The following is a 26,030-nucleotide window of genomic DNA, read 5'->3' on the forward strand; positions in this document are numbered from 1 at the left end:
TGTTTTTTTTGTTTTTTTTTTTTTTGGTAAACGCAACTGAATTTGTTTTCACGCAAACATTCATACGCATATCTGATAATGGTGAACCGTGGACTTTTGATATGAGCTCAAATGTATGACCAATGGTAAACCCAGTTATGGTGAACCGTGGACTTACATTTTTCTTTCTTTCAATTGTTTTTACATTTGAAATTGGGCAAGCTCTACAAAGTCAATTAGTGCGTACCGTACATTTCCGTGTTTACAACTCGTAGATGTCAAAGTCAAGAATCGTATGCAAATTGCTCGTGTAAAAAAAAAAATTAATAATACAAATTGCTGGGAACCAAATAAAAAAAATAATAATAATTAATACAAATTGCTGACTAGCATATGGTTCTATACATGCATCATGCATCCATGGACTCATCAATGCAAGAAGTTGACAATCCCTAATTGTCAGGAAGTTTGACTCAACCCAATTGGAGTTCCACGTATAAGACGCGGTTGGAGACTTTGTGATCTTAATTTAATATTTTGGCTTCAAGTGGGTTTCCGGCAAGACTACTATATATACAGACTGGTTACACAGATTATCAGCACAACACATTTTAGTTAATTCGTTCGTCTTGAGCCTTCAGTAATATATATACATATACACACACACACACATACATACAGAGCTTTCTTCTTGCCCGCTAAATAAAGAACAACTTGAAGTGAACAAACATCTTTAGTTTCAGATCAAGTAAACACACATGGCAGGTTTCGACAGCCAAAGATGGTCACTACAGGGTATGACTGCCCTCGTCACCGGTGGAACCAAAGGCATAGGGTAATTAACTTTGCTACATATCTCTTATCTTCAATACAGTTTCTGTATTTGAAACATCATGTTAATTTATTTCGTGTGAAACTTTTGTTGCGAATGCAAATTTATCAGATATGCCATAGTGGAAGAACTAGCCGGACTTGGAGCAACCGTGCATACCTGTGCTCGTAACAAAACACAGATTCTTGAGAGGCTTAAAGAATGGGAAAATAAGGGATTCAACGTGACTGGCTCAGTTTGTGATCTCACCTCTAAAGCACAAAGAGAGAACCTCATCAAAACTGTTTCCTCTATTTTTGATGGAAAACTTAACGTCCTTGTAAGTTCATTTATGAAATACAAACCTTAATTCGCAGCTTATTGATTAACATAAAGATGGGTTTTGAGTTTGCCACATATGGTGCAATGTGTAGGTAAATAGTGCCGCAACATGCACACTTAGAGGAACCACAGATTACACCTTGGAAGATTTCTCAACTATGATGGAAACCAATGTCGAATCTCCCTACCATCTTTCTCAACTTGCACACCCTCTCTTGAAGGCCTCAGGAAATGCAAGTATTGTCTTTGTTGCCTCTATTGCCGGTGTGGTAGCTCTACCGAAACTCTCTGCCTATGCAGCAACAAAAAGTGAGTGATTAATTAATCTTCCAAAACCGTCCCTATGTTAATTCTCAATTCTCTGGAACTAATAACTGCCTCACACGCATAACATGTGTAAGATTAATTGCAAGACCTCTAAAGATTACTACCATTGCTATCTTATAGGTGCAGTCATCCAAATTTCAAAGAATTTGGCATGTGAATGGGCAAAAGACAGCATTCGTACTAATGCTGTGGCGCCATGGGCTGTCAACACCGGAGTTAAAGTTGAATCTGTAAACATCCATCCACTCTATACCTAAATATATTGTTGAGTCCTTTGTGTCTTACCAATTTAATTAATATGTTTTAGGCGTATCTCATCTAACAATTGAACTTGATTTAATTTGTTTTGTCAGGACGGTCATTCTGATGATTTTAGACGCCTAATAGGTCGAACTCCCATCCGTCGCCTTGCACAGCCTAATGAAATCTCATCTCTGGTCACTTTCCTCTGCCTTCCTGCTGCGTCTTACATCAATGGACAAGTTATTAGTGTTGACGGAGGATTTACCGTTAGCGGTTTCTAGTGAACTCAACTCATCAATGTATAGGCTGCAAAATCAGCATCCTATCTATCTGATCACATATATCATCTAACAATCCCAACAATACTTCAATTATTTCCTATGGATAATATCAGTTCCTCCAATTTGTGGATATGTCGACATCTCTATGTTAGTAATAAGCCCCGGGGAAATAGTCAATCCAATACTTCTGTTGTTAAAAGTCTCTGTAATAATTTGAGCGTTTACTTTGTAAAATGTAAGGATAAACATTATTTTACTTCTTTGGATTTGGATGTCAGCTAAAGCCTAAGTATTATATCCAAACTTTTAAGCAGCTGGTATTACATTATGAGTACACAATGAAATTACAATTCAAAAAATATTTGTATCACATTTACGAGTTACACTACTCACACTCTACTATAGAACTGGGACCTAATATGAGTACAGTCTGTTTAATTGACCCCATATGCATGATTGATATAACTTTTTTTTATCAACGATGTCGTTTATCGGTATTTTCTTGAAATCCCCAAAGGCAAAAAACCAAACCAAAAAGGCTAAACAAGAATAAAGATAAATAGGACAGGAGTCGGTACCTACTATGAAACAAACCATCATGTGACTAGATCATCACCAAGAGAGGGAAGAGTTGGGATGCCCATGAGGTTGAGATATTGCAAACCTTAGAGTTGACCGAAAGAGAAACTGCATGTGCAGCTCGATTACTATAGCGCAAAGCTCAATTTCCATAGAGTTCGTCTCAATATTAACCTACCATGGACGGCAGCGTCAATAGACTTATCTGAATACTTAGTTTCCATCTCATCATCATCAACCGTCGTGCTTTTTCCTCAGTGATAACTAACAAGACATGAATTGTTTAACCTACAACCAATGTATATACTTATCTATGTGTTTGACTCTTTAATCACGTTACATGTGACTTGTTACATAATGTGCATATATATAGAACTTATTGTAGGAAGGAAAACTAGCAAATTGAATAATTGTATGGAATATGAATGAATTAGACCTTTTTTCTAAGTCAAAGTTAATTAACATAATTATTCAATTTTTTTTTTTTTTTTTGGTGAAATTATTATTCAGTTTCTTCCTCTTGGTCAAATTGGCAACCTTAATTATCAAACCATTTTCTGCCATTTTTTCTGATTAGACTCGTCTAGGCGAAAACTAGGTCCCGACAGGTGAACAGATTTTTAGTGCCTAAAAGAAAAGAAACTAGTCCTCCCACATTTTTGTTACCCGAATTATTATTAGACATTAATTTGAAGCTACAACTTACGCCCTCTTAAGTAGGGGTGGGTTCAAAAAACCGAAAACCAAAAAAAACCGAAAACCAAACCGAACCGAAACCGAAAAAACCGAACCGAACGAAAAAACCGAACCGAATTCTTTTGGTTCGGTTCGGTTTTACTACTCTAGAAACCGAACTAAACCGAACCGAACCGAATTAATTAAATTAATTTTTTTATTTAATTATTTGTTTTGGGTATTATTTTCTAAACCCAATTTGTAAGTTAAAATGTGCTAAACCCAATGTGTTGTCAAACTTTAAGCTCAAAATATTTAAAAAAGGCCTATAAAAACTCTAAACCCTAACCTATTATTTATCCCCCATATAAGGTTCCGGAACCAAACCTCCTCCAGAAGTACCTACATCCATCTCCATAGCACTGCCTACTTCTGCCCTAGCTTTCTTTTCCAAATCTACTCTCATATAACATGTAACAGAATCCATAAACATTTATTTCGGGTAGATTACTTGGGTAATTTGTGATGGAAAAGAATCTAACACACACTAAATAAATCCACCCACGCATTATTTTTACTAATCAAGTTGTCAACATGCAATTACAAGCAAACAACCTTGATCTTTGAACAACATCATACAATTTAACTTTTCTAAGTCATTTGTACGATTTTTGTGTTGTGAGGTTGTTAGTTTGGACTTTGGAAGACTTCATTGATGATTTTAGTTCAATTTTAAATGTTTATTTTCATTGTCTTTGATTCTAGTTAGAATGCTTATGTTATGATTGTGTTGGATATGTTAAAATTTAAAATTTCAATGTTTTTCATTTTTTGAAAAAAAAAAAACAAAAAACCAAAACCGAACCGGAAAAAATCGAACCGAAAAAAAATGAACCGAACCGAACCGAACCGAACTGAAATTTCGGTTTGGTTTCGGTTTTGGCAAAAAACCGAACCGATTTAAACCAAACCCACCCCTACTCTTAAGCACCACCAAATGATCACAGGGTGAGCTCTCACTATCATAAATTACTATTTGCCCACCAAACAAAATTTTGTCGGACCGATAAACTTGATCCAACAAAAAAATAAAAAATTTGGTCGAGCAAAAAGGGTTAGCGTTTAGGTTTTTTTTTTAGTGACTAGGCGACATAACAATTTCAACAGGCAAAGTAACCTCATCAGATTATGCCCCTTCTGCCCGATGGAAAACCAGTTCGTCAACGAAGGTAACTTGGCTCGACGAACCAGATCATCGAACAAACCCCAATTCATAAAATATTTCTTTGGTTATTTCTCATTTTCCTTGGTGACTTAGGGTTTAGGGTTTATATTTCTTTGGGAAAATGTAATATTTCTTCAAGCAAAGGTGAGAGACGTTTTAGCATATTAAATTCTTTCGATGATTTCTGCAATCTGTGAAATTAATTTAAGAAATTCAACCGTCAATGTAATTGGCATATAGTATACTTCGAGATTGCATATGTCGAAAATCACCCAAATGTAAGTTTCCAGGAATAGGTAATGGCACGAAATCCTTCAACGGTTGAAATCGCATTATCACAATTTAACGTTTTTTTAACTCTGATTTTGATATATGATTTTCTACAACTACACTCCTAGACCCTAGAAGAATAGAATGAACGGACTAGATCATCAATTTAAAATATTTAAACGAGTGGTTATTGTGGTAACAAGAATCTGCATGAACGGACCAGATCATCAATTTAAAATATTTACACGAGTGGTTATTGTGGTAACAAGAATCCGCAGTCTTCATTCTTGACGAATTTGTACCTACAAAACAATCAACACATTTGTTCAAGGCTAAAGCCACACGCACCCAAGAGGTGGGGGGAGGGGGGTTTGGGCAATGGATCCTATGCCTAAGTGTGTAGCAAAAGCTTACCAGAAGTTGGTGGAGATGGTGTAATTACAGGTAGGTGGTCAGCCTAGGTGTAGGGTTTTGTCCTACACATGGCAGCTTCCCATTGACCAAGCTGTGACATCCGTAAGATGGATGAGGAACAAATTATCTCCATATATTAATTAGGAAATAATATCTTGCGATGATGATAGAAGCATCCTTGATTGATTGTGATGAAGATTATTTACTTGTTTGAGTTGATCTTCATTTAGGAATGTATTAAAGATAAGATTTGGTGATTAATCCTATTCTTAATGCCTTTGACTTTTCCAAGCCACGAGCAGGGGAGCTTGGAGTAGTCGTAGTCAGCTACTTGAGTCTCCAGGAATGTTGAGCTGTGCGTGAGAATATTTGTGTAACCTTCCCATTTAATGAGGGCAATTTTGTCTTCTTTAGGAAAAATCCACGTACTGTCTCCAGGATTTTTGGAATTATTTTGGCTTCACGGTTACCACAAAATCTTATATTTTATTTAATAGAAGTATAGAATAAACTCTAAGTATTTATTGAATATATTGTTTTGGTGGGATAAGCACTCTACGAATATAATTTCAATGATCTAACCGTTAAACTTGTTTGAATATAGTATGAAGCAAATTGGTGTGGAACTAGATCCTTTACTACAGTAACAGTTGTTATGTAGCCAGGTTCACCTGCCCAATACCAATGATACCAAGCGGTAGCTTTGCTACTCGAAAAGTCTACTTGATCCACTACGGGATTTACATCAGAGTAGCTTCAGCGTGTGAACAGGGCCAGAGAGCCTGAGCAATCAAGTACAGCGTGTGCTGGCAAGGGAGCCCGAGCAGGCTCGAGCGAGAAGCTGGTGGAGAGTTGCCAGCCCGAGAGCCCGGAGTGGATTTGACGCAAGGCTGACGTCAGCCACGTTTTTTCTTCTACTTTGCCTTGGCGTCTGTTGGATCTCAACCCACAAACTTGCCGGAGTTCGCTCTGAGGACGGACCAAAAACTGGGCAAGGTTTCAGAGAAATTGCAGGGGGTTAAATCTCTGGTTTCGAACTAGAAAAACACCATAAATCTTGTCCCAAGCAACATTAAGACATAATGAAACAAGATTTGCATAGAGAACCTCACTTGGGTTCGAGTTTCAAATCTTGAAGCTCTCGGCTTCAATGGTGGTTTACACCATGATGGTCTGATGACGCATGCAACGGTATAGCAAGGATCCTTTAGTCCTAGAGATTAAGGTTTCATGGTTTTGGAGTTTGATTTGTTTAATTTTCGAAGAGGAAAGTGGGTGAGAGCTCTCGGAGCTCTAGAGAGAGTGAGAGTGTAGAGAGAGAGTGAGAGAGGAACTTCAGAGAAAAATTGGAGAGAGAGAGAGAGAGTGAGGTGCACGGGAAAGAGAGGAGTGACGTGAGGGAGTGGGAAGGAGTGCAAAAAATATTATTATTTTATTTACCTGTTGCCAGGGCTATTTAAGTGTAGGGGTGGAGATACCAAAGGCAATTACTGTTCATTAAGGGTAATTACTGTTCACTAGATGGATTAAATAGTGGATTGCCTGGGAGGAGGGCTCCAAAGGTGAAGTTGCTCTCATATGCAACAAAAGCGCCTAAAGTAATAAATGAAATAGGGTTGGGCTCATGAATAAGGAAAGAGGATATCTCTTGTAACCCGTAAACCCTTTTTTCAATTGTGGGCCATCAGGCAATGGGAGCAACCCTTACAATTTTTTCCATGTCCCACCACAAAGTTTGCATACGCAAAAATCACAAAAAGTAAATTTTCAGGGATTAGATAACGAGATTAAATGTTTCAATGGTTAAAAACATATCATCACGATTTAACAATTATTTTAACTTCGATTTTGATGATACATTATTTGGCTCAACGATATTATTTCGTTTGGAAAAGATTTTTTTTTAGTGTCTATGGACTTTAGCCTTAGGGTTTCAGATTAGCTCTTCAAAGTCAATTTTGTATAATACATTTTCCGTATTTGTTTATTTAATCTAAATAATTGTTGAAATTAAAACGAACGGGCGCAGACCTCTTCAAAATAAATAGCTATTGGCTAAGCCAACTACAGTAAAGGTAGACATAATAGAAACTTCCCAGTTTTTTTTTTTGGAACTTTAACGAAAAGCACCTGGTACTGTTCATTTTAACGAAAAATCACATTTTTACACTAAAAAGTCAATCCTGGTACTATTCACTTTACCCTTTATTTTGTCCTTATCATTAAAACTCAAAGTTTTCAAGTCCTTTTCATTAGTTTTCCTTTTTTTTTTTCGTGCTTCATCTTTTCCATCAGTTGTATCAAATATATCAAAGTCACAAGAAAAAACAAAATATTTTCCAAAAGAAAGTCAATGACACGTACCAACTTTTGACGAGTATGTGGTATCGACTCCATCAACGTATTGAATTGACAAAACCCTAATTAAGAAGTTGGACTCAGCCAAAGGATGGCTACTACGATGTTTGATCCTTTCTTCATTTTAATTAATTAAAACTTTGTTTTCAATTTAAATGAGCAAGAATTAATACTATATATATGCAAAGCTTCCATAGATTATCCTCACATCAACATTTTAGTTCATTCTTCTTCATCCTTCTGTACTAACTAAACTCAGCCTCCTTATTGCCTGTTAAACAATCAACACTTCAAGCAAAACATACCAATGGCAGGTTTCAACAGCCAAAGATGGTCTCTAAAGGGTATGACCGCCCTCGTCACCGGTGGAACTAAAGGCATCGGGTTAGCGCTCTCTCTCTCTCTCTCTCTCGATTTGTTTTGCAACTATTTAGTAAATTCATATTTATTTCCCTTGCTGACATTGTTCTTTTGTATAATTTGTGCATTAGATATGCGATAGTAGAAGAGCTAGCGGGACTTGGAGCAACCGTACATACTTGTGCTCGCAACGAAGCACAGATTGTTGAGAGGCTTCGAGAATGGGAAGATAAGGGATTTAAAGTGACTGGATCATTTTGTGACCTCACCTCTAAAGCTCAAAGGGAAAACCTCATCAAAACCGTCTCCTCAATTTTCAACGGCAAGCTTAACATCCTTGTAAATTACTTTTGCCCTTCCTTTTCTCTTTCTTTTGTGTGTTATGTGTTGAAATTTTAGAGTCGAGCAAGTGGACTACTATAATCACACTGATATGTTCCAGCTTAACCACATGCACAGCTCCATAGGTGTTTGGTTTCATCACAAAAGGTCCTGGTTCAATTAAGAGTGTAAACCATATAATACAAGTTATAAAATTTCTGTCAAGTTTCAAATATTGGATTGCATCATTGTTCAACATTATGTGTGACTCTGCATAATAATAATCATGAGACCTTGGTTGCAGCATTAATTTTGCTCTCTTTCACAATCTTGGTGTAAAATCTAATTTTCTAAGTGATTTTTTTTGTCACAGATAAATAATGCAGCAACATGTACTCTCAGGAGTACTGCAGATTACACTTTGGAAGATTTTTCAAGCATGATGAGCACCAATGTTGAATCCCCCTACCATTTGTGTCAACTTGCATATCCTCTCTTGAAGGCCTCAGAAAACGCAAGTATTGTATTTGTCTCCTCTATTGCTGGTCTGAAAGCTCTACCCAGACTATCTGCCTATGCAGCAACCAAAGGTAATTTATTAATTATTATTGTTTAGTTAAAATAAAACTGCAAATGTTATTAGCTCCAAAGCCCTAAAAACAATTCTGTTTTTTCAAATTTACAGGAGCAGTGATACAGATTGCAAAAAATTTGGCATGTGAATGGGCAAAAGACAACATTCGCACAAACACTGTGGCACCATGGGCTGTCAACACCGGGGCTAAAGTCGAAAATGTATGTAGCACTCCCCTCCGGCTTATTATTTTGTCTGAGATTAATTGATCTTGATTTGCAACAATTTAATCAAACTGCGTTAGCGATATTCGATCTGACGCATTCTAATGATTTTACATTATCAGGATGATCATGCTGAAGATTTCAGACGGCTAATAGGTAGAACTCCCATCAGTCGTCTTGCACAGCCTAATGAAATTTCGTCTCTGGTGTCCTTCCTTTGCCTCCCTGCTGCTTCTTTCATCAATGGACAAGTCATTAGCGTTGATGGAGGGTTCACAGTTAGTGGTTTCTAGCAAACTCATCAATATTATCAGTCCCAACATTTGTTTTTGTTTTTTTCCTGCGGATTCAGTCACACTCTAATGAGTTTGTTGACATATAGTTTCACATTTAATCAGTTTCTTAATAAACCTCGTCCAAAATTATGTAAAATGTTATGTACTTTTCAAGACTAATAAAGCTTAATGTCAACTCAGGCTCAATCATATATATCTGCCTAAATTGTTAAGATATTTCAAATGTGAACGATTTAGATATGTAGGAAATGAAATGATATATGGTCTTCTCAATTGGTTGTATAATTAGCCAGCACAATATTTTGTGAATCATAGACGCACTCACGCACAGGTGCCACACACATAGGGAAGTAGCTTCGCTCCCAAATATTGGTATTCCAAGTTCAAATCTTCCTTCGTTGATAAATAAAAAATAAATAAAAAAGATTAATGATCATATGCTAGATGTAAGGGTGGTTCAGATAGGGATCCTGAACCGATCTCTTTTGGGATGGGATTTCGAAAACCGAAACCAAACCCAAATTTGTGTATTTCCAATTTTAGGATTCTCGAAAAAAAATTTTGAATTTTGGTACGGCCCGGGATTTTAATTCAATTTCTATTCACTTTCTTGTAAATGGAAGCCCCTGATTAATTCAATTCAAACCAGCATCAAAATCCCAAATCAAAGAATCAGATAATATCCCAGGTTATATGGATAAAATTACATAGGAAATGGAATGCAAATGAACATTTCCCTACAGTTTCGACTTTCAATACAAGCATGTTCGATTCAGTATCAATATCATTTTGAAATAAGAACAAAGCAACAAACAAGAGCAAATAAAAATTGCAAGAGATATTGCAAAATCAAACATGCATAATAAGAAAATCAAGTTATTTAAATTGACAAATCCAAATCCAAATCCAAATCCAATAGCAGAATCCAAATCTATAAACAATAAAAATTGCATAAACCCAATTTTCACAAACCCTAGAAACCAAAATTAATTCGGAACCAAACCCTAGATTTTGATTCTTGAATTCCAACCTTAATTTGAAAAATAATTCGAAGCAAAACCCTAGATTTCAAAGGTAATTCAAAACAAATACCTCAACTAGGAGCTCGAGAGTCGCTCGATCGAGATAGAGAATTGGATAGAGATAGTAGCAGATGTGTCCGTGTGTGTGGTTTGTATGGTGTGGTCGAGGGGGAGGGTAGAGGAGAGGTGAAGTCGAGCTCAAGAGAGAAACGGCATACGGGCTACTTCATAACATTATCTTTTGGACTATGTTAACACAAAAAGAATTCGTGCTTAGAATAACTCGAGAAAAGAATTGGAGTCCCGCCTTCATGCTACATTTTTCCAATCGTGGTTCCTCATTAGTAGCTCCGCTGCATTATAATTTAAAAAAAAAAAAAAGTTGTTCGACTAATAATGTTGACTATTCATACGAATCAATACTATCAAAGTAAAAATAGTAATTAATTGAATTTGTAACACAAAACTATAGTGAAAACTAATAGAATTGAATAGATATGCAATGAATAGTTTACTAACACAACTTACAAAGGAGATAAATAGTTCTCTAACACACTTTTTTTCAGTCAAAGCCATGAGATTATCATTGATGAATGAAAGAGTTACATCTAGAACAAAGTAGGACGCGTCTCGACTGCAACAAAACAAAAAGTAGCCTTGCAAACTGAATATCAGCTAGACAATCTAGGGGATCTTCGAACCACAAACACGAGCTAGAGGAGAAGAGGCTAAGGCCAGCTAAACGATGAGCTGCTTCGTTAGCTTGGCGTGTGACATGTTTAAGGACAACTCTAGTTATTCCCAAAGCTAAAGACTTAGGGCTCGTTTAAAAGTGTGTTTGAAATAGCTGAAAGTGTTTTTGGTGAAAATATTTTTTTAAACCAATCTATAGTAAAAATCCAAGTAGATCCTGAAAAAACATTTTTAAGTATTTACTTTAAAGAGCACATATTTAATGTTTCTTCTAAAAAGTACTTAAAATATTTTTAAAACTCAAAATCAATTTCACCAAAAAAGAATCATTAGTAATAACATTTTGTAAACCCCAAAGTAAACACCATGGATAAGCCTTTCCTAACTGCCAATGCATTCACAAGAAGATGGAAAGAGACAAACTTGAAATTCAACGACAAAACAGCGATGAAGTGGCCATTATCACTAACACAACTTACATTAGTCATCACATAATATGATTAGATCCAAGCCGTTGTGGCACTTTCCTGACCGTCGATTATAAAAATGTTTGGATCCAACGTCGGTTTACCTTCCACGCAGCCGCTTCACCAGCATATGAGAACCCGGATTACCGGTCAAACAAGAGTGCATTTTTGCTCACCACTATTTATGGCTGGTTTGGTATTATTGTGCTTTGAAAAAAAACTGTTATGAGAATAAACGGCTGTGTTGTGAGAATAAGCAGCTGTGAAATAAATCAGCAGAGTGTTTGGTAAACTTTTTTGTAAAAGTGCTTTTGGAAAAAAAAGCAGTCTGATAGTGAGTTTTTTCATTAAAGGAGCACTGTAGCTCCGTGTGCTTTGAAAAAAAGCCAGTTTTCCAAAGCTGCAAATAGCAGCTTTAGTTTTTTCCTTTGATTTCAGCTTATTCTCACAGCAGCTTCCAAAATAAACCTTTTTTTTTCATTTTACCAAACACCTAAAACCCTCACAGCTTTTTTTCATGGGTGCTTTTTTTTTAAGCACCTCACTCCCAAACCACCCCTTAGTGTGGTGTATGATCACCACCTTATTTATTATTGTTAGATAAGTTTGAATTTTAAAATTTGTGTTTATCCACTACACGAATCTTGATATTCAAAACTCATTTAACGATGATTAATAAAATAATGAATATATAATATACTAAATGAATACTTCTGTCAAACAAAGACAAAATTTCAAACCGGACAGCGATTAAATATATGAATTCGAACAGTACAGCCCCACCCCACACGTGGCAGCCAACGAGCCCCACCTCCATAACTCCCCTTCCAGAAAGTTCCAGCAAACTCGTGGCTACCAAAAATGTAATCCATACTAACGGCCCAGATCCCTCCACGTGGCATCCGACGTGGCATGATTTGCATCCCGGCATATGATACGCCTCGCTCTTCCGAGTCTCTCTCTGTCCTCTTGCTTTCTTCTCCGGACTCGCTGAAACTCTCCCACTGAAACTTTCGCTAGAGAGAGAAAGTAGAGAGAGAGAGATTTTGTTCTCAGATTTGTTATACGAGACAACGGTGTCGTTTTGGATTGGCGATGGACTGCAATGAAGGAGGAGGAGGAGGGTCGACGAAAACGGAGGAGCGGAGAGAAGCTCTGGTGTATATGTGGGGATATCTTCCGGGAGTATCGCCGGAGAAGTCTCCGATACTGTCTCTGTCGCCGGTGCGGTTTCCTAATGGGATGGAGGGTGGATATTCGTGGAAGGACGTCTGCGGCGGCGGTTGCGGATTCGCCATGGCCATCTCAGGTTTGATCCTCGAATTCTCAATCTTTAAACAAGTGATCAATGCTTAATTACTTGTTCGATTTTTTAATCGTGTGTTTCAATTTGTTTGGATGATGGTTTTGATTAGAGTGTGGGAAGCTGATGACGTGGGGGTCGACGGACGAGGAGGGGCAGAGCTACGTCGTTTCTGGGAAGCACGGGGTAATGCAGCGGTCTTGTAATTACTTATAATTATTTAGGATTTCGAATTTTCTGGGATTAATTTTGTCATCTTTGTTAAGGAGACTCCGGAGGCATATGCTCTCCCAACTGAGGCTTCAATACTCAAGGCTGCTGCTGGTTGGGCTCATTGCGTTGCTGTTACGGGTAGGTTTTTTCGCTCTTATTTCTGATGACGGAATGAATATTCATTGTTCACTACTTAAATTTGTGTTTGAAATAAAAGGATTTATGTGTAAATTGGTAGTTGACTGTTGTGTGGATTATTAGTGTTTCTTGATACTAGTTGCATTTAGTCAAATTGCGTGAAATACCGCGGTAATTCTACGATTTGAGTTTGGTAACATGATGAAATATGGATAATCTAGGGCCCGTTTGATAAACATTTCGTTGTTAGTTTTTAGTTTTCTTTTTTTATACTTGAGATATGGAAATAGTATATGGGGAAAAGGAGGGATGAAGAAGGGTGGTGAGAGGGAGGGGAAGAAATAAAGAATGAATGAGAACAAAATCTGGAAAGCGGAAACAACTTAAAATAGTGTTTGGTTTTTGGCTTTCATCTGTTTTCCTTTTCTTGTACATTTCTTCTACGTCTTTTCCACCCTACTTATCCTCTCCTCTGTATCCTTCATTTCTCCCATGCATTCCCCCTCCCTCTCTACAAGAAAAATGAAAACTGATAAAGCTAAAAGCAAAATGGTTATCAAATGGGCCCCTAGTTTCTACGGGAGCAGAATGTGAACTAATTGGGATTATTGGTCAATCTACTTTCTACAGAGACTGGTGAAGTATACACTTGGGGTTGGAAAGAGTGTGTTCCCTCTGGGAATCTTATTGGTGATCTGGGCATGGTGGAACGTCTCCAAAAGGATACTACAGGGAATCAAAGTTCATTACCAGCTGAACAAGGTATTTCTGTAACCTGGGTATATCTGGAAAAACATGCACGGAAACCTTTTCGATTGTACTAGATCAATGTGATTAAGACCTTATTGTCTTATACAGTAAACTCAATGTCTCAAGGCTTCAATTTGACTAGTGGGACAGTATCTCATCTTGAAAGCAAAAGGGCCAGAGAGGAAATTGCAAAGCGAAGGAAAATTTCGTCGGCTAAAGTCGAATCTGAAAGCTCAACAGGTGGTGAAGAATTCTTCAATCCATCCCCTTGTCTTGTAACTCTGGGTCCTGGAGTGAGAATCACCACTGTCGCAGCTGGTGGGCGCCATACTTTAGCATTATCAGGTAATGTTTCGGGGTTGTATTTAAGACTTTCAGGATGGTTGCTTTTCTTTGTGGTCACACCATATAGTTTTGTAGGTTGTAGGATGTACGAAGCTATGGAGGATTTTTGATGTAACACAAGACCCTGATGCATCATAATTTTAACCGAAGTTTCAGATATGGGACAGGTGTGGGGTTGGGGCTATGGAGGCGAAGGACAGCTAGGTTTGGGTACCAGGGTAAAAATGGTTTCTTCTCCTCATGTCATCCCCTGTATTGAGCCATCTGCGTCTGGGAAGGATAGGTCTTCTGTGATATCTCAAGGTTCAAAAGTTCCTGGAAGTTATGTGAAGGAGATTGCTTGTGGAGGCCGGCACAGTGCAGTAATAACAGGTCAGCATTTATGGGATCGTATAAAGCTTGTAACCAGAGAATGAAGAGCTGGTTAATAGATTGTGTTTATAGGTTGTACGCGTTAATGTAATCCTACTTATTTGTTTTCCATCCTTAATTATCTTTGGATCTATGCAAAATGCAGGATTGTTCTTGGTTGTTGTATGGATCCTCTTCATTTGACGAAGACATCCTCTTTTTGTGTGACCATTTCAACTGTATCACTCATTTATATTTAGAAATAATTTTGCAATTTGCAGATGCTGGAGCACTGCTTACTTTTGGCTGGGGGCTTTACGGTCAGGTGAGCTTGCTATGCTAGTCAAGGTCTTATGCTGTTTGAGCGGAACTGAGAGAAATGATTGCTCTTCTTGTATACTTTGATAATTAGTAGTACTACTGATTAGATTTTCAATTAGAACCGCATTTTCCTTTTCTCGTTCTTGTTATTTATCTGCTGCATTTCTCATCTTTTCCCATTTTGATCCAGTGTGGGCAAGGGAATACAATAGATCAGCTAAGACCAAGTTATGTGAAATCATTGTCCGAAACAAAAGTGAAAAACATTGCTGCCGGACTATGGCATACACTCTGTGTATCTGTTGACGGGCGTGTATATGCATTTGGAGGGAATCAGTTTGGACAGCTGGGAACAGGTGCTGACGAGGGTGAGGTACACTCAACGAGTTATCCATCCTGGTTCTTTTTTCAGCTTTGTGATCTTAGCTTGGCCCAACTTCTTGTTGTATGACTTAACTAAATCATATTCTTGTAGCTTCAGACTCTACCTAAGATATTGGATTCTCCGGGTTTGGGAAGCAAGCATGCAAAAGTAGCCTCCTGCGGCGCTCGACATAGTGTCATTCTAACAGGTAAGCTAATGAAGCTGAAAAGTGTTGATACTTGCACTAATCATTGATATTCACAAAGCTATTTATTTGAACATTCCATTTGTTATTTTGGCTGCAGAAGACGGCCAGTTATTTAGTTGGGGGTGGAACAAGTATGGCCAAGTATGATTCCTAACTTATATGATTAAAATCTTTTAGTCACAACGTCTACTCTTGCACGATCATTTTTAACGGCACGATCATTAACGAACTTCTCTATTCCTGTTTGGATGCAGCTTGGCCTGGGCGATGCCGTGGATAGGAACATTCCTTCTCAAGTTTCAATAGAAGGCTGCTTACTGAAAAATATTGCATGTGGCTGGTGGCACACGCTACTTCTAGCCGAAAGACCCATTTGAGTTTGGGTTCGATCGATGATGACAATAGAAAAGGAATGACTTGCTACAATATGACATCTTCAACTAGTCTGTGTTATTAGATGCTTTCTTAGGCTTGTATCATGGTGTACATTATTTCTTTGCGCACATTCGTGGAGTCGTGTAGGCATGTATTCCATTCTTTCCAGTTTTTAGAAGCTAATTTTTTTTCAAATTGCAGAGAAATCTTTAGTTTGTACACAAACAATTAAAGTAGTTGTACTGATAATTTAGTCTTGCTCTGATGAGGATGTGATGGTGATGCTTCCTAGGTCTGGCCATCGTCACCTGGTTTTGACGCACAATACCCGGCGGCTTGCCGGCTTTTCTTGGATATAAATGGAGGCGCATCAGATCCTGCTTGATATTGAACTTCTCCTGCGTTGCAGAAGATGCAGGAGTGGCCAAAATACATCCATTCTGTGAAAACCCCTTGGTGCCTGAGCATATTCAAACAAACATAACATTTAGAATGGCAAAAATTATGGGCTTCTTTAGACTATATTACGATTTTGGTGTTCGTATTTTCCGAATAATTGTTGGTCTATGTAGTTTCAGTTTTCGCATTTGGTATCTGTAGTTCCTAAATGCAACAATTCACGGACAAATACGAGAGTAAATCGAGTAATTGTTCTTAAATTGCAACTAGTAGACCCCAATATGCTTAACATTGAGGGAACTAGAACTACATGGACTAAAGTGGAACTTCGCCTGAACTATATGTTACCACCGAAATCATACTTTGGCCGTTTTCCAAAAGAAAATTACCATAGAGATGAACCATACCTCGACAACAAAATGTGCCCACATGTTGCTTGAGCGAGTTTCAATCACACCCTTCAAGATAGTCAGCTCTTGTCGTCGGATAGCTTGGGCTATGTCTAAGAAAAGTCCGTGTTCATCACATAGCATCTGCAGTAGTAGTCATGGAAATTTTAGACGAAACACTTCTGCAACGAAGCTTTGCGTTGACAAATAGGGGGGCATGCAACAAACCTCTATAAGCATGTGTCCTGGGTGTTCAAGATCTTCTACCACAATGGGGCAAATCTGGAGTTCACTTCCAACTTCGAAAGCCCTGCTTGTCCCACTTTCGCAGCCACTTGTGGCTTCGCTTGTGTTATTGGAATGAGGTGCCTGCAAAAGCATCAAGGATATAGTTAGAAACTAGTGATTAATTCGTTGGTCTTCAACATTACGCACCAGCTGGATTCGGAACTACAAAATGACTTTGAGGACAAATAAAATTTCTAAGTCAAGGACGTTGTGCAGAAGTTTTTTTCATCTTTGGGAGACCGTCATGGTGCTTGTCCTGGCCGGCTGCTGTTTATTGATATTTTCATTTTAATTATTTCATGCATAATTTACCAAGAAAAAAGGCTTTGCATACCTCTTGTGGTGTGTAGCACCTCAGTTTTTCGGTTTGGTCAGTCATGTTTCTTAAAAACTGCATGTGTTTAACGGTTCGGTCTAAAAGGCCGTCAATGCTGCACTGAATACCAGAAACCAAACACGTCTAGTTAGAGAAAAACAAGCAATTATGTATTTGTCCCTCAAAAACTAGAGAAAGGCTGTTACCTTAGCACCATTTGGGACAAGGTCTCGTAGCTCTTTCATACGATCCTGAATCAATTGTCTATCTCTTGGTCTTAGCTTCCGGCTATTGCCAAGCCTGGTCTTTCTTGCAGTGCCACCGGACAACTTTTGTTCCTTTTTAGGCTTTGTAGACTTGTACCCTTTCTCCTTCTGCTCTTCGTCAACCAAAGTACTTATCGTGCCTGTGAAAGAAGTTGAAATCTCGCCCCTGGCAGGTAAAGCAGATGTATGGTTCCAAGTTGCTGAATCACTTCCAACTGGGGCACTCGCTTCAAATTTCAATTGTTTGAAAGAAGCAGGAAATTGACTTGATGAGGTAATAGATGATTTAATATTCTCTGATCTGCTAGACGAGGTTTCATCTTTGGCTACAAAAGCTTTCGAGAGGTTCTCAGCATCACTTGCTTTGGAAAACCATGATGGCTCAATACAGGTAGGGAGATCTTTCTGCAAACTAGAGCTGCTACATGTATCATCAATGCCGATAGATGGGTCCCATATATGTTCATCTGTCTGCCTCTGCAAAGGTGTTCCAAGTGCTTTGTGTAGTTCACAATTTTCAGGAAAGCTAAAGAAATTATTCACTGTGTTGTAACTTGTATCTTTAGCATTAACGTCTTCGAACAGTTCTGCTACACCTCCAACAGAGTAAGAATTGAAACCGCTCATGGATTCTCCAAACACTTCCAAACCATAGCCACCAAATTGAGAATAGGTTAGAAGTTCTTCCTCTAGACAAGATAGCCCAAACATCTGACTTTCCATCATTCCCAGCAAGCTGGTATCTATCAACTGACTGAGTGGACTTGATTCTCCACAGTGAAAAGTTGGCGGAACAGCAATCACACTTTCGCCTGTACTCTTAAGAACTTCTGGCTCATCTGTTCCGGTGTCTAGAAGTGAATCTTCAGCAGTTGGCAATTGCAAAAATTGCCCGAAGGTCAACAATAAGTTATCATTCAGTCTGATGTTATCAACATCTTCTGACCCTTCAACGTTGAGTGGATTCATGGTAACAGCTGATGGCTCAAATGTGTTCTGCATTAAACTAAATGATTGTGACCATGATGATTGAGCTTCAATGTCTTTGTTTAAGGTAAAAGGTACAGTTTTCCCCTCAACATTGTGAATGGCATTGAATCTGTCTTTCACAAAAGCAACCACTGCAGGATCTTCAGCAACCTGAAATTTTGATCAGAGAAGAAAGGGACTTATAAGATGAATACAAATCGGTGCATGTGTTACAGAGAGAGAGAGAGAGAGAGAGAGAGAGAGACTGAGAAACACATGCGAGTCCTTAAGCTCCAGAAGGGGGGAAGAACATTATGTGAGATTCATGCAGTGTAAGTTATATAAATTCCACTGCCACAACTTCCCAAATAAACTTGTAAGCTACTATCCAGAATGGGATGTGACGGTAGACCAATTCAGGAAGTTTAGAATAAGTTCAGAATGAGCACGCACCGTCTCCAGGGAGCCAAGTTGCAGAACTCCATATGGAAGTACAGGTACAAGCAAAATTGTCTGCATGAGAAATCAAATATGTAATCAGATTTTCATCCATTACAAACATGCGAAACTTGAGCTATAAAATTAAAACTGTGGCCTAATCTGTGTTGCCAAAAGAATTACCTTGATACCCAATGCAAACTGAAGGAGCCATTCATCTGGACACTGAGAAAATATATTTTTTTTTTGGTTATACTGTCAACTACTAGAAGAAATTTTACCAACTGTATATGAAGATCGCTAAGAATTTACATTAGCTTGCTCGAATAAGATTTACCTGAGGAACTAAATCAGACTCTCTGGTGCATAGACTGTCAAGGAAAACCCAGGTAAAGCTCCCTGTACATGCCACCTCACCAACAACCCTGAGAAATTATTTAAATCCACAGTGAACCATTTTTCATTCCTTAAGACATTTGAGAACCTTAACAATAAACACATCGTGTGCCTTCCTGATATCTCTTACGAGACAGAACTTTTCCGGTTGTACCAGTTTAAAAAAGTCACGTTCATACGTGTGTTATGTGTATTCACTGATGGTGGCAAATAACAAAGAAAGCGAAATTGCCTCCACCAAAATTTCTTTTTTTGACTTCTATATTTGAAGATATTTCTTATAAAACATTTAGATAGAAACGTTTTTGGAGATTGAAAGGAAGTACACAACAAGACAAGAGTCAAGAACAAGATTGTACCCTTTTCCAAATGTGTACTGAAGATGTACCATATCAGCCACAGCCAGTCCAATTGGATATCCTGCAGATCCACCATCATGGATACTTGTTGCAAAATCCTTAAAATGCATCTGATTTGCGTCGCTGAAGTAGATGTCATCCGATGCATGTTCCACAGTTTCTCTTGGATTTGGGTGATGACAGTACCCATCCTCCCAAGACAAAATCCTTAAGACAACAAGAAGGCCAGTATCATACCGAAGATCGCCACTAGATTTGATATACATGAGACACACAATAAGCTCGGCATAGAAACACCATTAGGATGTCAATCCAAAGATAAGAATCATACTAGAATTTTTATTTGTGTGAAATATAAACGTTGAAACCTCTATGCGGTTACGCATATGTATTGTATCGAATGTGATTAGAAATTTCAAATAGAATTCATCTAGTACACTAAGGAAACAGCAAGATCATCGTCAAAACAAAAATTGCAGAAGCATTTTGACTAACTAATTAATTACTTTCCGAATTCTAAGGACGGATAAACAGATTAAAATTTTCAACAAAGAGTATAATTCATAGCAAAAAGCGAAGAAAAGGAAAGAAGCTTACAAATCACTCTGGTGCTTGAGCTTCCAAAACACTGAATAATTCCAAGGCGAATCGCTGCAGAGGCTCTTCAGCAACTGCCTCAGAGCAGTAGTCCCCATTATCTTCTCAACTTCCTCAAAAGTCTCTCAAATACAACAACTAGTAACAAAATCAATAATCACTTCCAAAAAAAGCAGACAAAACCAACAAACACCTTATCTAGCTGCCCTGGTACGAAGCCCGACCCGCCTGCTTAATCCGCAATCCCGCTCTTCGTTTAATCGGTGGATCGGTCGAAGACAATTCCATCACTGAACACTATGCCCGCTCTCCCTCTCTCTCTCAGCTACTAATCAACTTAATAAAAAAGCACTTAAACAAATCGAGAATCGATAAGAAGCTCTGCCCCTACTCGTTCGACTGATTCGATTAAGCAGTTCATAACTCTGTTTCTATTAGTTCGAAGCAAAAATCGCTGCCAAACAAATACACACAAAACTATAAGGATATTTTCATGAATCAGCTACTGCAAGAAAACTGAGAAAGCAGTCACCTCTAGAAACGAAGACGCTGATCGTGTTCGTATTCGCTGGCTTCCATTTCTCTCTGTGTTTGTAGTGTTTTCTTGGGAAATTGGCCTTCTTCTTCTTCCTCGCTCTCCCCAAGTCCACAAGCTCCGAATGTCCAAACGCACCACAAACAAGTGAAACAACGGTTGTATGCTTTTTCTTATACAAAATGCCTCCACCGGGGAACCGGTCACGTTTTTGGTTTTGGCGGATTTCAAACTGGTCCAAAGTCGGATTATATAGCTCGGTTGGAGCGGAGGGAGTGGGTTTCCGGACCCACAAATTTGTTTTTCTATGGTATGTGGGGGCCATTGTTTAGCAGTCATGTCAGGATTGAGATCCTCTCCGAACATCACACTTCCATGCTGATGTAAAGAGCAATACAGATCTTCAAGAGACAAATATATGAGCGTTGGGGAGACAAATTGTGTGTGAGGTAGGCTAGAGGGATGGGGCTAATGGAGACTGTATAATTTAAATTGAATGATCCAGATTGATGTATGCGTCGACTCTAGATGTGAGATCTAGAGAGGATCTCAATCCATCCTGTTAACGTTTATTATCGACTTCTTATTTTGGATTTTTATCACAATTAATCTTGAATTAACCCAACACATCAAGATGTTTCATGAAATTAAAAATCAATTAATGTAGTATCTTAGTATAAATGCTGCAAATCGATATGATACTTCCGTCACAATTTCATCAAAATTTCTATTAGTGATAACGTGTAGATGTAGAGTAGATATGGGCACACAATTCTAGTAAAATATTACCATATGGATAATTATTGAAATGGCCCGCCTCTTTTTTTTCTTTCTATTTTTTTTTTGTTTTTTGTCGTGTGGAAGTCGATACATAGAGCTGCACTTTAGTCATTAGGGCCTTCTATCTTGGGGGCCCAATGTTTTTTTATATATCGTATATATCTCTATTAATTATAAAATTATCTTTGTCAACCAAAATATGAAGAAAAAACAAATTAATTTTCTATCATAAAAAAAAAGATGAACAATAATGTAATTTTACAGGTCTAAATTTTATTATTTTTTATTAAAATCTCACCTACATATGATGTTAAAATACCTCTAATATTTTTAAAAAAAAACCGAAAATAAAAACCTCTAACTCCCCCCACGACTCTCCCTCTCTCCTTCTCATTTTATAAAAAAATGTGTTTATACACACAAATTATGTAAGTAAATGCTAATACATATAAATATAAAAAAAATTAAGGACATTATAATTGAATTGTGAGTGCAGTAGAAATGGTCCGCCTCTTTTTTTTGGCTGTGTGCAGTTCGGAGCTACACTTTAGTCAATAGATTTTTCTTCTTTTAAAAATTTACTCCATATAAAATTAATGGCCCCATCCAACAATTGATTACAAACATGCCATCGTCCTAGTCCAAATGTTTTTTTTTTTTTTTTTTAATTTTGCTTTTCAAATTCACTTTCAGTAACAAGTAACAAAAACAAAAAAAATCATAGAAAGGGTCAGACAAAAAAAAAACACATATTATATTTTGTTCAAAAAATTAGGATCTAATTGTTATATTAAATTACATAGAAAATAAAAAATATTTCATGCAATTATATATCAAAGTAATGCATACACATAAGTAACCAATGTTAAATGAACATAACATAATGGATTAGAAAAACTTGAAAATACGGTCAAGGCAAGTGTTGGACACTTTCTCTTTAAGACAGGTTAATGCCACACTACAGTGCTTATGATTGACTGATGTTCGTCTCCCAAGATACAATGACCATGTCCTTGTAATAGTAGCACTCCAAACCACAAGGCTCCAATAAACCACGATTGTGTTAAATACTCTCTCATATGGACTCAATGAAACTCTCTAATATTTAGTGCATTCTATGTATAATTATGTAATTAATAAAAAAAATTATCAATCGATTATAGGGGCTTCCCTAATGTAGAATTTGAGATACCTTTTTAGAAAGCATGTGACTATTCAAGAAGAGTAAAAAATTACAATTCTTTATTTGAATAGATGCGTCTTTCTACCAAAATGCTCCATTTCTAATTTCCATTCAATGAATAAATTTAATATTATAATAATAATAATTTTTCAACATATTTTACCTTCTTCTTCAACATATAAAGTTGTAAAACCTAAGCCCATTTGCAATCCTCTTTTTCTTTCAAATTCCCAATCTCTCTATTTCTATTGAATATGTAAATCAACTCTCACATGATCTTGAAGATTGTAATTTGAGGTAACCGAAACTGTGAATTTATATTTTGTTTTCAATAATTTATTAAACAAACACTGGATGATTCTAATATTCGATATTGTGATGTTGATTCTAGGAAGAACAAAAGAGAACCAATTGGCGCTATTGATTTTATTATATTCGTCAACCAAGTTTTATTGCTCTTTATTCTCTTGAAATCTTTAGCTCATTGTTGATTATTAATTATCCAGAGAATGATAATAATATATTAATGAGTATTTACTAAAATCTCATGGCCTGGGTTGGTCTAGATGGGGAGAAAAGAAAGGAGAGGAAAGCGAGGGAGAGGGACAATGGCAACGATGTTGACACCAATCCTACTATGGCGATAACCATTCTTATTGTAGCAGTGTACATGAAGTGAAATGCAAGTACATGCGTAAACTTTAAATGTAGAGCTCGGGATACTATTTCGAAGAAGGAGATGAGAGTCTAGAAACTTATCTAGATCTAAGATCTATAATTGTGGTATTCTAAAGTAATCATGCATTGTCATTCCTTTAAATTTTTCACAAGATTGTCCATAACTGACTTGAGCTAACAATGAATTGACCATTCTTGTTACATAAAAGTTATGCTCGAAAGGAGATCACATTACTAGTTTTCGTCCATATGTTGTAATTCTGACTTTCACATCAACTCATAAGTGGATCACATGTTTATCGCATCACCAATTTAACGATAGATCATATAGTCAAATAGACAAAAACTATAAATTAATAAAATTTAAAATCTCATAGTGTGATGTGAGAAAATTAAAACTTTGCAACATATTTTAAAAATCACTCCAAACTTATAGTGTAAAATCGTAGTTAGCCAAACAATGAATCTACTCCAAACACGTTTGTGCAATTTGCGATATGTGATGCCTCCCTCAATTACTAGACCCGGAAAATGATTATTAATTTATTAATTAACTATACAAACATGCAAGTGGAAGTTACGTAAGTTAGATTAACATTGAATCATCGATCAAAAAGCTTATGAGATTTGGCATTTTATGATAAAAGTTGACAATACTTAGTAAAGCATACGTATACGATAAGTTGTTCAAGTTTTCTAAACACCTATTTGATATGCTGACCTTACCTCAGATAAGCACACCCATAGATTAAATATATTCGTTTCACCTATGAAACCAAGTTAAGTAGGGCAACCTTCAATTATGCATAATTTTAAATAATATTGAGAGGTAGGAACCTAGACAGGTTCAACAAGAAGTTGACTTAACCAAAATATAAAATATGCTATTAATTATGTGATTTTTTTTTTATGTTTGGTTACAAGATATTATTTTTTCGGACCGAAAAGACCCACATAATATGAAAATCTTAACCTAATGGACCATTTCTCCTTAGCTATCTAACACTGTCAATAAACTCTTAATTTATTGATATTTATTTTCTTTAATGGTAAGTGCCGTTTCAAGTTTGGAATTTTTTTCTTGCTCTTTATATTTCTTGAAAAATGATTTTCGTGATAATGATATGCGGAAATTATTTGTTGATTCCTTTTTATTTTTTGTGAAAGACGGCTTGACTTTAAGCTCATGCAAAAAACTTCTGAATTTATGGAACAATATTAGAAGAACAAGGTCAACAAAGATGACCTAAAACATGATTTCTTTATGCTTTTTATTATTTTTGGAGAAACACATTTGCATTTCTCTTCAAACCCATAAATAAAAATAAAAATAAAAACTCTCTTTTAACCAACATTATATAATTTATATTCCTTTTATAAAGTTTTTTTTTTGGTACAACGATATATTTTTACATTAAAAGGAGGGGGAGTTCGGCTAAGTCACACAATAGGCAACCTAATTTGGTATCGAATTCGTCATTCACGAGATTCAAACCTAAGACTTTTAACTTATAAATGAAAAGAAATATCATCAGACCATAGTATTGAGTGGCTATTCCCTTCATAAAGTTAATAATTCATACCTTCTTAATGCATGCTAATTAACACAACATTACATTTAATAAACAATGAATTGTCCTGATGAATGGCACTTCTAGTAGATTGAAGAATTATTGTGACAATTCTACAGACGATTTAAAATAATTATAAAAAACATGTGTGTGTGAGCGCGCGTGTGCGTGTGTGTGTAATGTGTCAAGATTAATCAAGAGCTTATTTTGGTCAACTAAAGAGCATTCGGCGTGCATGGATGAATAAATTATGGATTGACTACTTAAATATGAGTATAAGCTCCTATTTAAAATGTGTGTGTGTGTGTGCGCGCACACGTGTGTGTAATGTGTCAAGAATAATCAAGAGCTTATTTTGGTCAACTGAAAGAGCATTCGGCGTGCATGGATGGATAAATTATGGATTGACTACTTAAAGATGAGTATAGGCTCCTATTTAAAACTCTTCGTTTCTAGTTCATAAACCTTTATGCTTATGATCAGAACTGTTCATATTATATGTCACTCTATAAAAGTTATGTCTACAAAAAATCAATTAAAACTAAGGTCATTTAGTCATCGAATTGTATAAGAAAAGATGAATGGAAATGGTAAAAGTGTTACGAACCATTTATCTATTTGCTACAGTTGATTGACTTAACGACTTTAGTTTTATTTACGTTTTGCAAAGATGATTTTTACAGAGATTTATAATATGAACGGTTTCGAAAATAAACACAAAGTTATGTAAATCATTCACGAAAAATTTACAAATTCCTTCTCATCTTTAAATAGTCAAGTATTGCTCTAAATTATGATGAAAAGGTTAAAGTCGTACATGTGTTTTGATCTAACCTAATATATTATCAATAAACTACAATTTCACTATCAACATTTGCGTGAGATTTACACTTGAATCTTTTTTATTAATCTTTGTAGATCTTATCGTTTTTCGATGAACTCGACTTTCATCAAAGTGTTTGAAATTTACTCATTAGTTTTTAATTATGCTTCATTATAATTTGTTGAATATATCTATGTAATATGTCTTCTGACCA

General features: G+C 36.7%; 4 protein-coding genes across 14 annotated transcripts; 3 read left to right on the forward strand and 1 right to left on the reverse strand.

Annotated features, from left to right (window-relative positions):
- Positions 1-583: 583 nt before the first annotated feature.
- Positions 584-2,266, forward strand: LOC126592514 (tropinone reductase homolog). The gene is made up of 5 exons (XM_050258213.1): positions 584-814; positions 923-1,130; positions 1,225-1,441; positions 1,580-1,689; positions 1,813-2,266. Exons 1-5 carry the CDS (start codon positions 738-740, stop codon positions 1,981-1,983), a joined length of 783 nt encoding a protein of 260 aa, XP_050114170.1. The 5' UTR covers positions 584-737; the 3' UTR covers positions 1,984-2,266.
- A 5,414-nt stretch (positions 2,267-7,680) lies between these two features.
- Positions 7,681-9,470, forward strand: LOC126592608 (tropinone reductase homolog). The gene is made up of 5 exons (XM_050258360.1): positions 7,681-7,888; positions 7,996-8,203; positions 8,559-8,775; positions 8,871-8,980; positions 9,106-9,470. Exons 1-5 carry the CDS (start codon positions 7,812-7,814, stop codon positions 9,274-9,276), a joined length of 783 nt encoding a protein of 260 aa, XP_050114317.1. The 5' UTR covers positions 7,681-7,811; the 3' UTR covers positions 9,277-9,470.
- A 2,958-nt stretch (positions 9,471-12,428) lies between these two features.
- LOC126593272 (ultraviolet-B receptor UVR8-like) lies at positions 12,429-16,087 on the forward strand. Of its 9 annotated transcripts, none has more exons than XR_007612902.1 (11): positions 12,429-12,770; positions 12,877-12,950; positions 13,031-13,115; positions 13,746-13,877; positions 13,974-14,210; positions 14,367-14,582; positions 14,843-14,886; positions 15,073-15,250; positions 15,358-15,454; positions 15,552-15,595; positions 15,709-15,722. XR_007612902.1 is itself a non-coding variant. In XM_050259292.1 (11 exons), exons 1-11 carry the CDS (start codon positions 12,557-12,559, stop codon positions 15,829-15,831), a joined length of 1,449 nt encoding a protein of 482 aa, XP_050115249.1. In that variant the 5' UTR covers positions 12,429-12,556; the 3' UTR covers positions 15,832-16,087. The 9 variants fall into 9 exon arrangements, 5 of the variants coding, with proteins under 5 accessions (XP_050115249.1, XP_050115251.1, XP_050115253.1 ...); XR_007612904.1 differs by having other exon boundaries at positions 15,364-15,454; XM_050259292.1 differs by having other exon boundaries at positions 15,073-15,255; positions 15,709-16,087.
- LOC126593270 (transcription factor EMB1444-like) lies at positions 15,883-21,017 on the reverse strand. Of its 3 annotated transcripts, XM_050259290.1 has the most exons (12): positions 20,779-21,017; positions 20,247-20,700; positions 19,650-19,898; positions 19,232-19,319; positions 19,078-19,119; positions 18,910-18,969; positions 17,428-18,627; positions 17,240-17,341; positions 16,846-16,986; positions 16,636-16,761; positions 16,165-16,289; positions 15,883-16,084 (listed from the first exon to the last, which is right to left on the reverse strand). In XM_050259290.1, exons 2-11 carry the CDS (start codon positions 20,342-20,344, stop codon positions 16,200-16,202), a joined length of 2,196 nt encoding a protein of 731 aa, XP_050115247.1. In that variant the 5' UTR covers positions 20,345-20,700; positions 20,779-21,017; the 3' UTR covers positions 15,883-16,084; positions 16,165-16,199. The 3 variants fall into 3 exon arrangements, with proteins under 3 accessions (XP_050115247.1, XP_050115246.1, XP_050115248.1); XM_050259289.1 differs by having other exon boundaries at positions 15,999-16,289; XM_050259291.1 differs by having other exon boundaries at positions 15,999-16,289; positions 19,650-19,856; positions 20,779-21,016.
- Between the last annotated feature and the right edge of the window lie 5,013 nt (positions 21,018-26,030).

The sequence above is a fragment of the Malus sylvestris genome, chromosome 12 (genome assembly GCF_916048215.2).
Source record: "Malus sylvestris chromosome 12, drMalSylv7.2, whole genome shotgun sequence".
Classification (NCBI taxonomy): Eukaryota; Viridiplantae; Streptophyta; class Magnoliopsida; order Rosales; family Rosaceae; genus Malus; species Malus sylvestris.

Excerpts from the sequence above, each read along its gene's own strand:
- LOC126593272 (XM_050259292.1), top strand. The coding sequence starts at position 12,557 with ATGGACTGCAATGAAGGAGGAGGAGGAGGGTCGACGAAAACGGAGGAG. Across the intron at positions 12,771-12,876 it reads ATTCGCCATGGCCATCTCAG|AGTGTGGGAAGCTGATGACG; the intron begins GTTTGATCCTCG and ends GGTTTTGATTAG. Across the intron at positions 15,596-15,708 it reads GGTGGAACAAGTATGGCCAA|CTTGGCCTGGGCGATGCCGT; the intron begins GTATGATTCCTA and ends GTTTGGATGCAG.
- LOC126592514 (XM_050258213.1), top strand. The coding sequence starts at position 738 with ATGGCAGGTTTCGACAGCCAAAGATGGTCACTACAGGGTATGACTGCC. Across the intron at positions 1,131-1,224 it reads ATGGAAAACTTAACGTCCTT|GTAAATAGTGCCGCAACATG; the intron begins GTAAGTTCATTT and ends TGCAATGTGTAG. Across the intron at positions 1,690-1,812 it reads CCGGAGTTAAAGTTGAATCT|GACGGTCATTCTGATGATTT; the intron begins GTAAACATCCAT and ends TTGTTTTGTCAG.
- LOC126593270 (XM_050259290.1), bottom strand. The coding sequence starts at position 20,344 with ATGGGGACTACTGCTCTGAGGCAGTTGCTGAAGAGCCTCTGCAGCGAT. Across the intron at positions 17,342-17,427 it reads TTGTCCCAAATGGTGCTAAG|TGCAGCATTGACGGCCTTTT; the intron begins GTAACAGCCTTT and ends TCTGGTATTCAG. Across the intron at positions 16,290-16,635 it reads GGGCACATTTTGTTGTCGAG|GCACCAAGGGGTTTTCACAG; the intron begins GTATGGTTCATC and ends GAATATGCTCAG.
- LOC126592608 (XM_050258360.1), top strand. The coding sequence starts at position 7,812 with ATGGCAGGTTTCAACAGCCAAAGATGGTCTCTAAAGGGTATGACCGCC. Across the intron at positions 7,889-7,995 it reads GGTGGAACTAAAGGCATCGG|ATATGCGATAGTAGAAGAGC; the intron begins GTTAGCGCTCTC and ends TTTGTGCATTAG. Across the intron at positions 8,981-9,105 it reads CCGGGGCTAAAGTCGAAAAT|GATGATCATGCTGAAGATTT; the intron begins GTATGTAGCACT and ends TTACATTATCAG.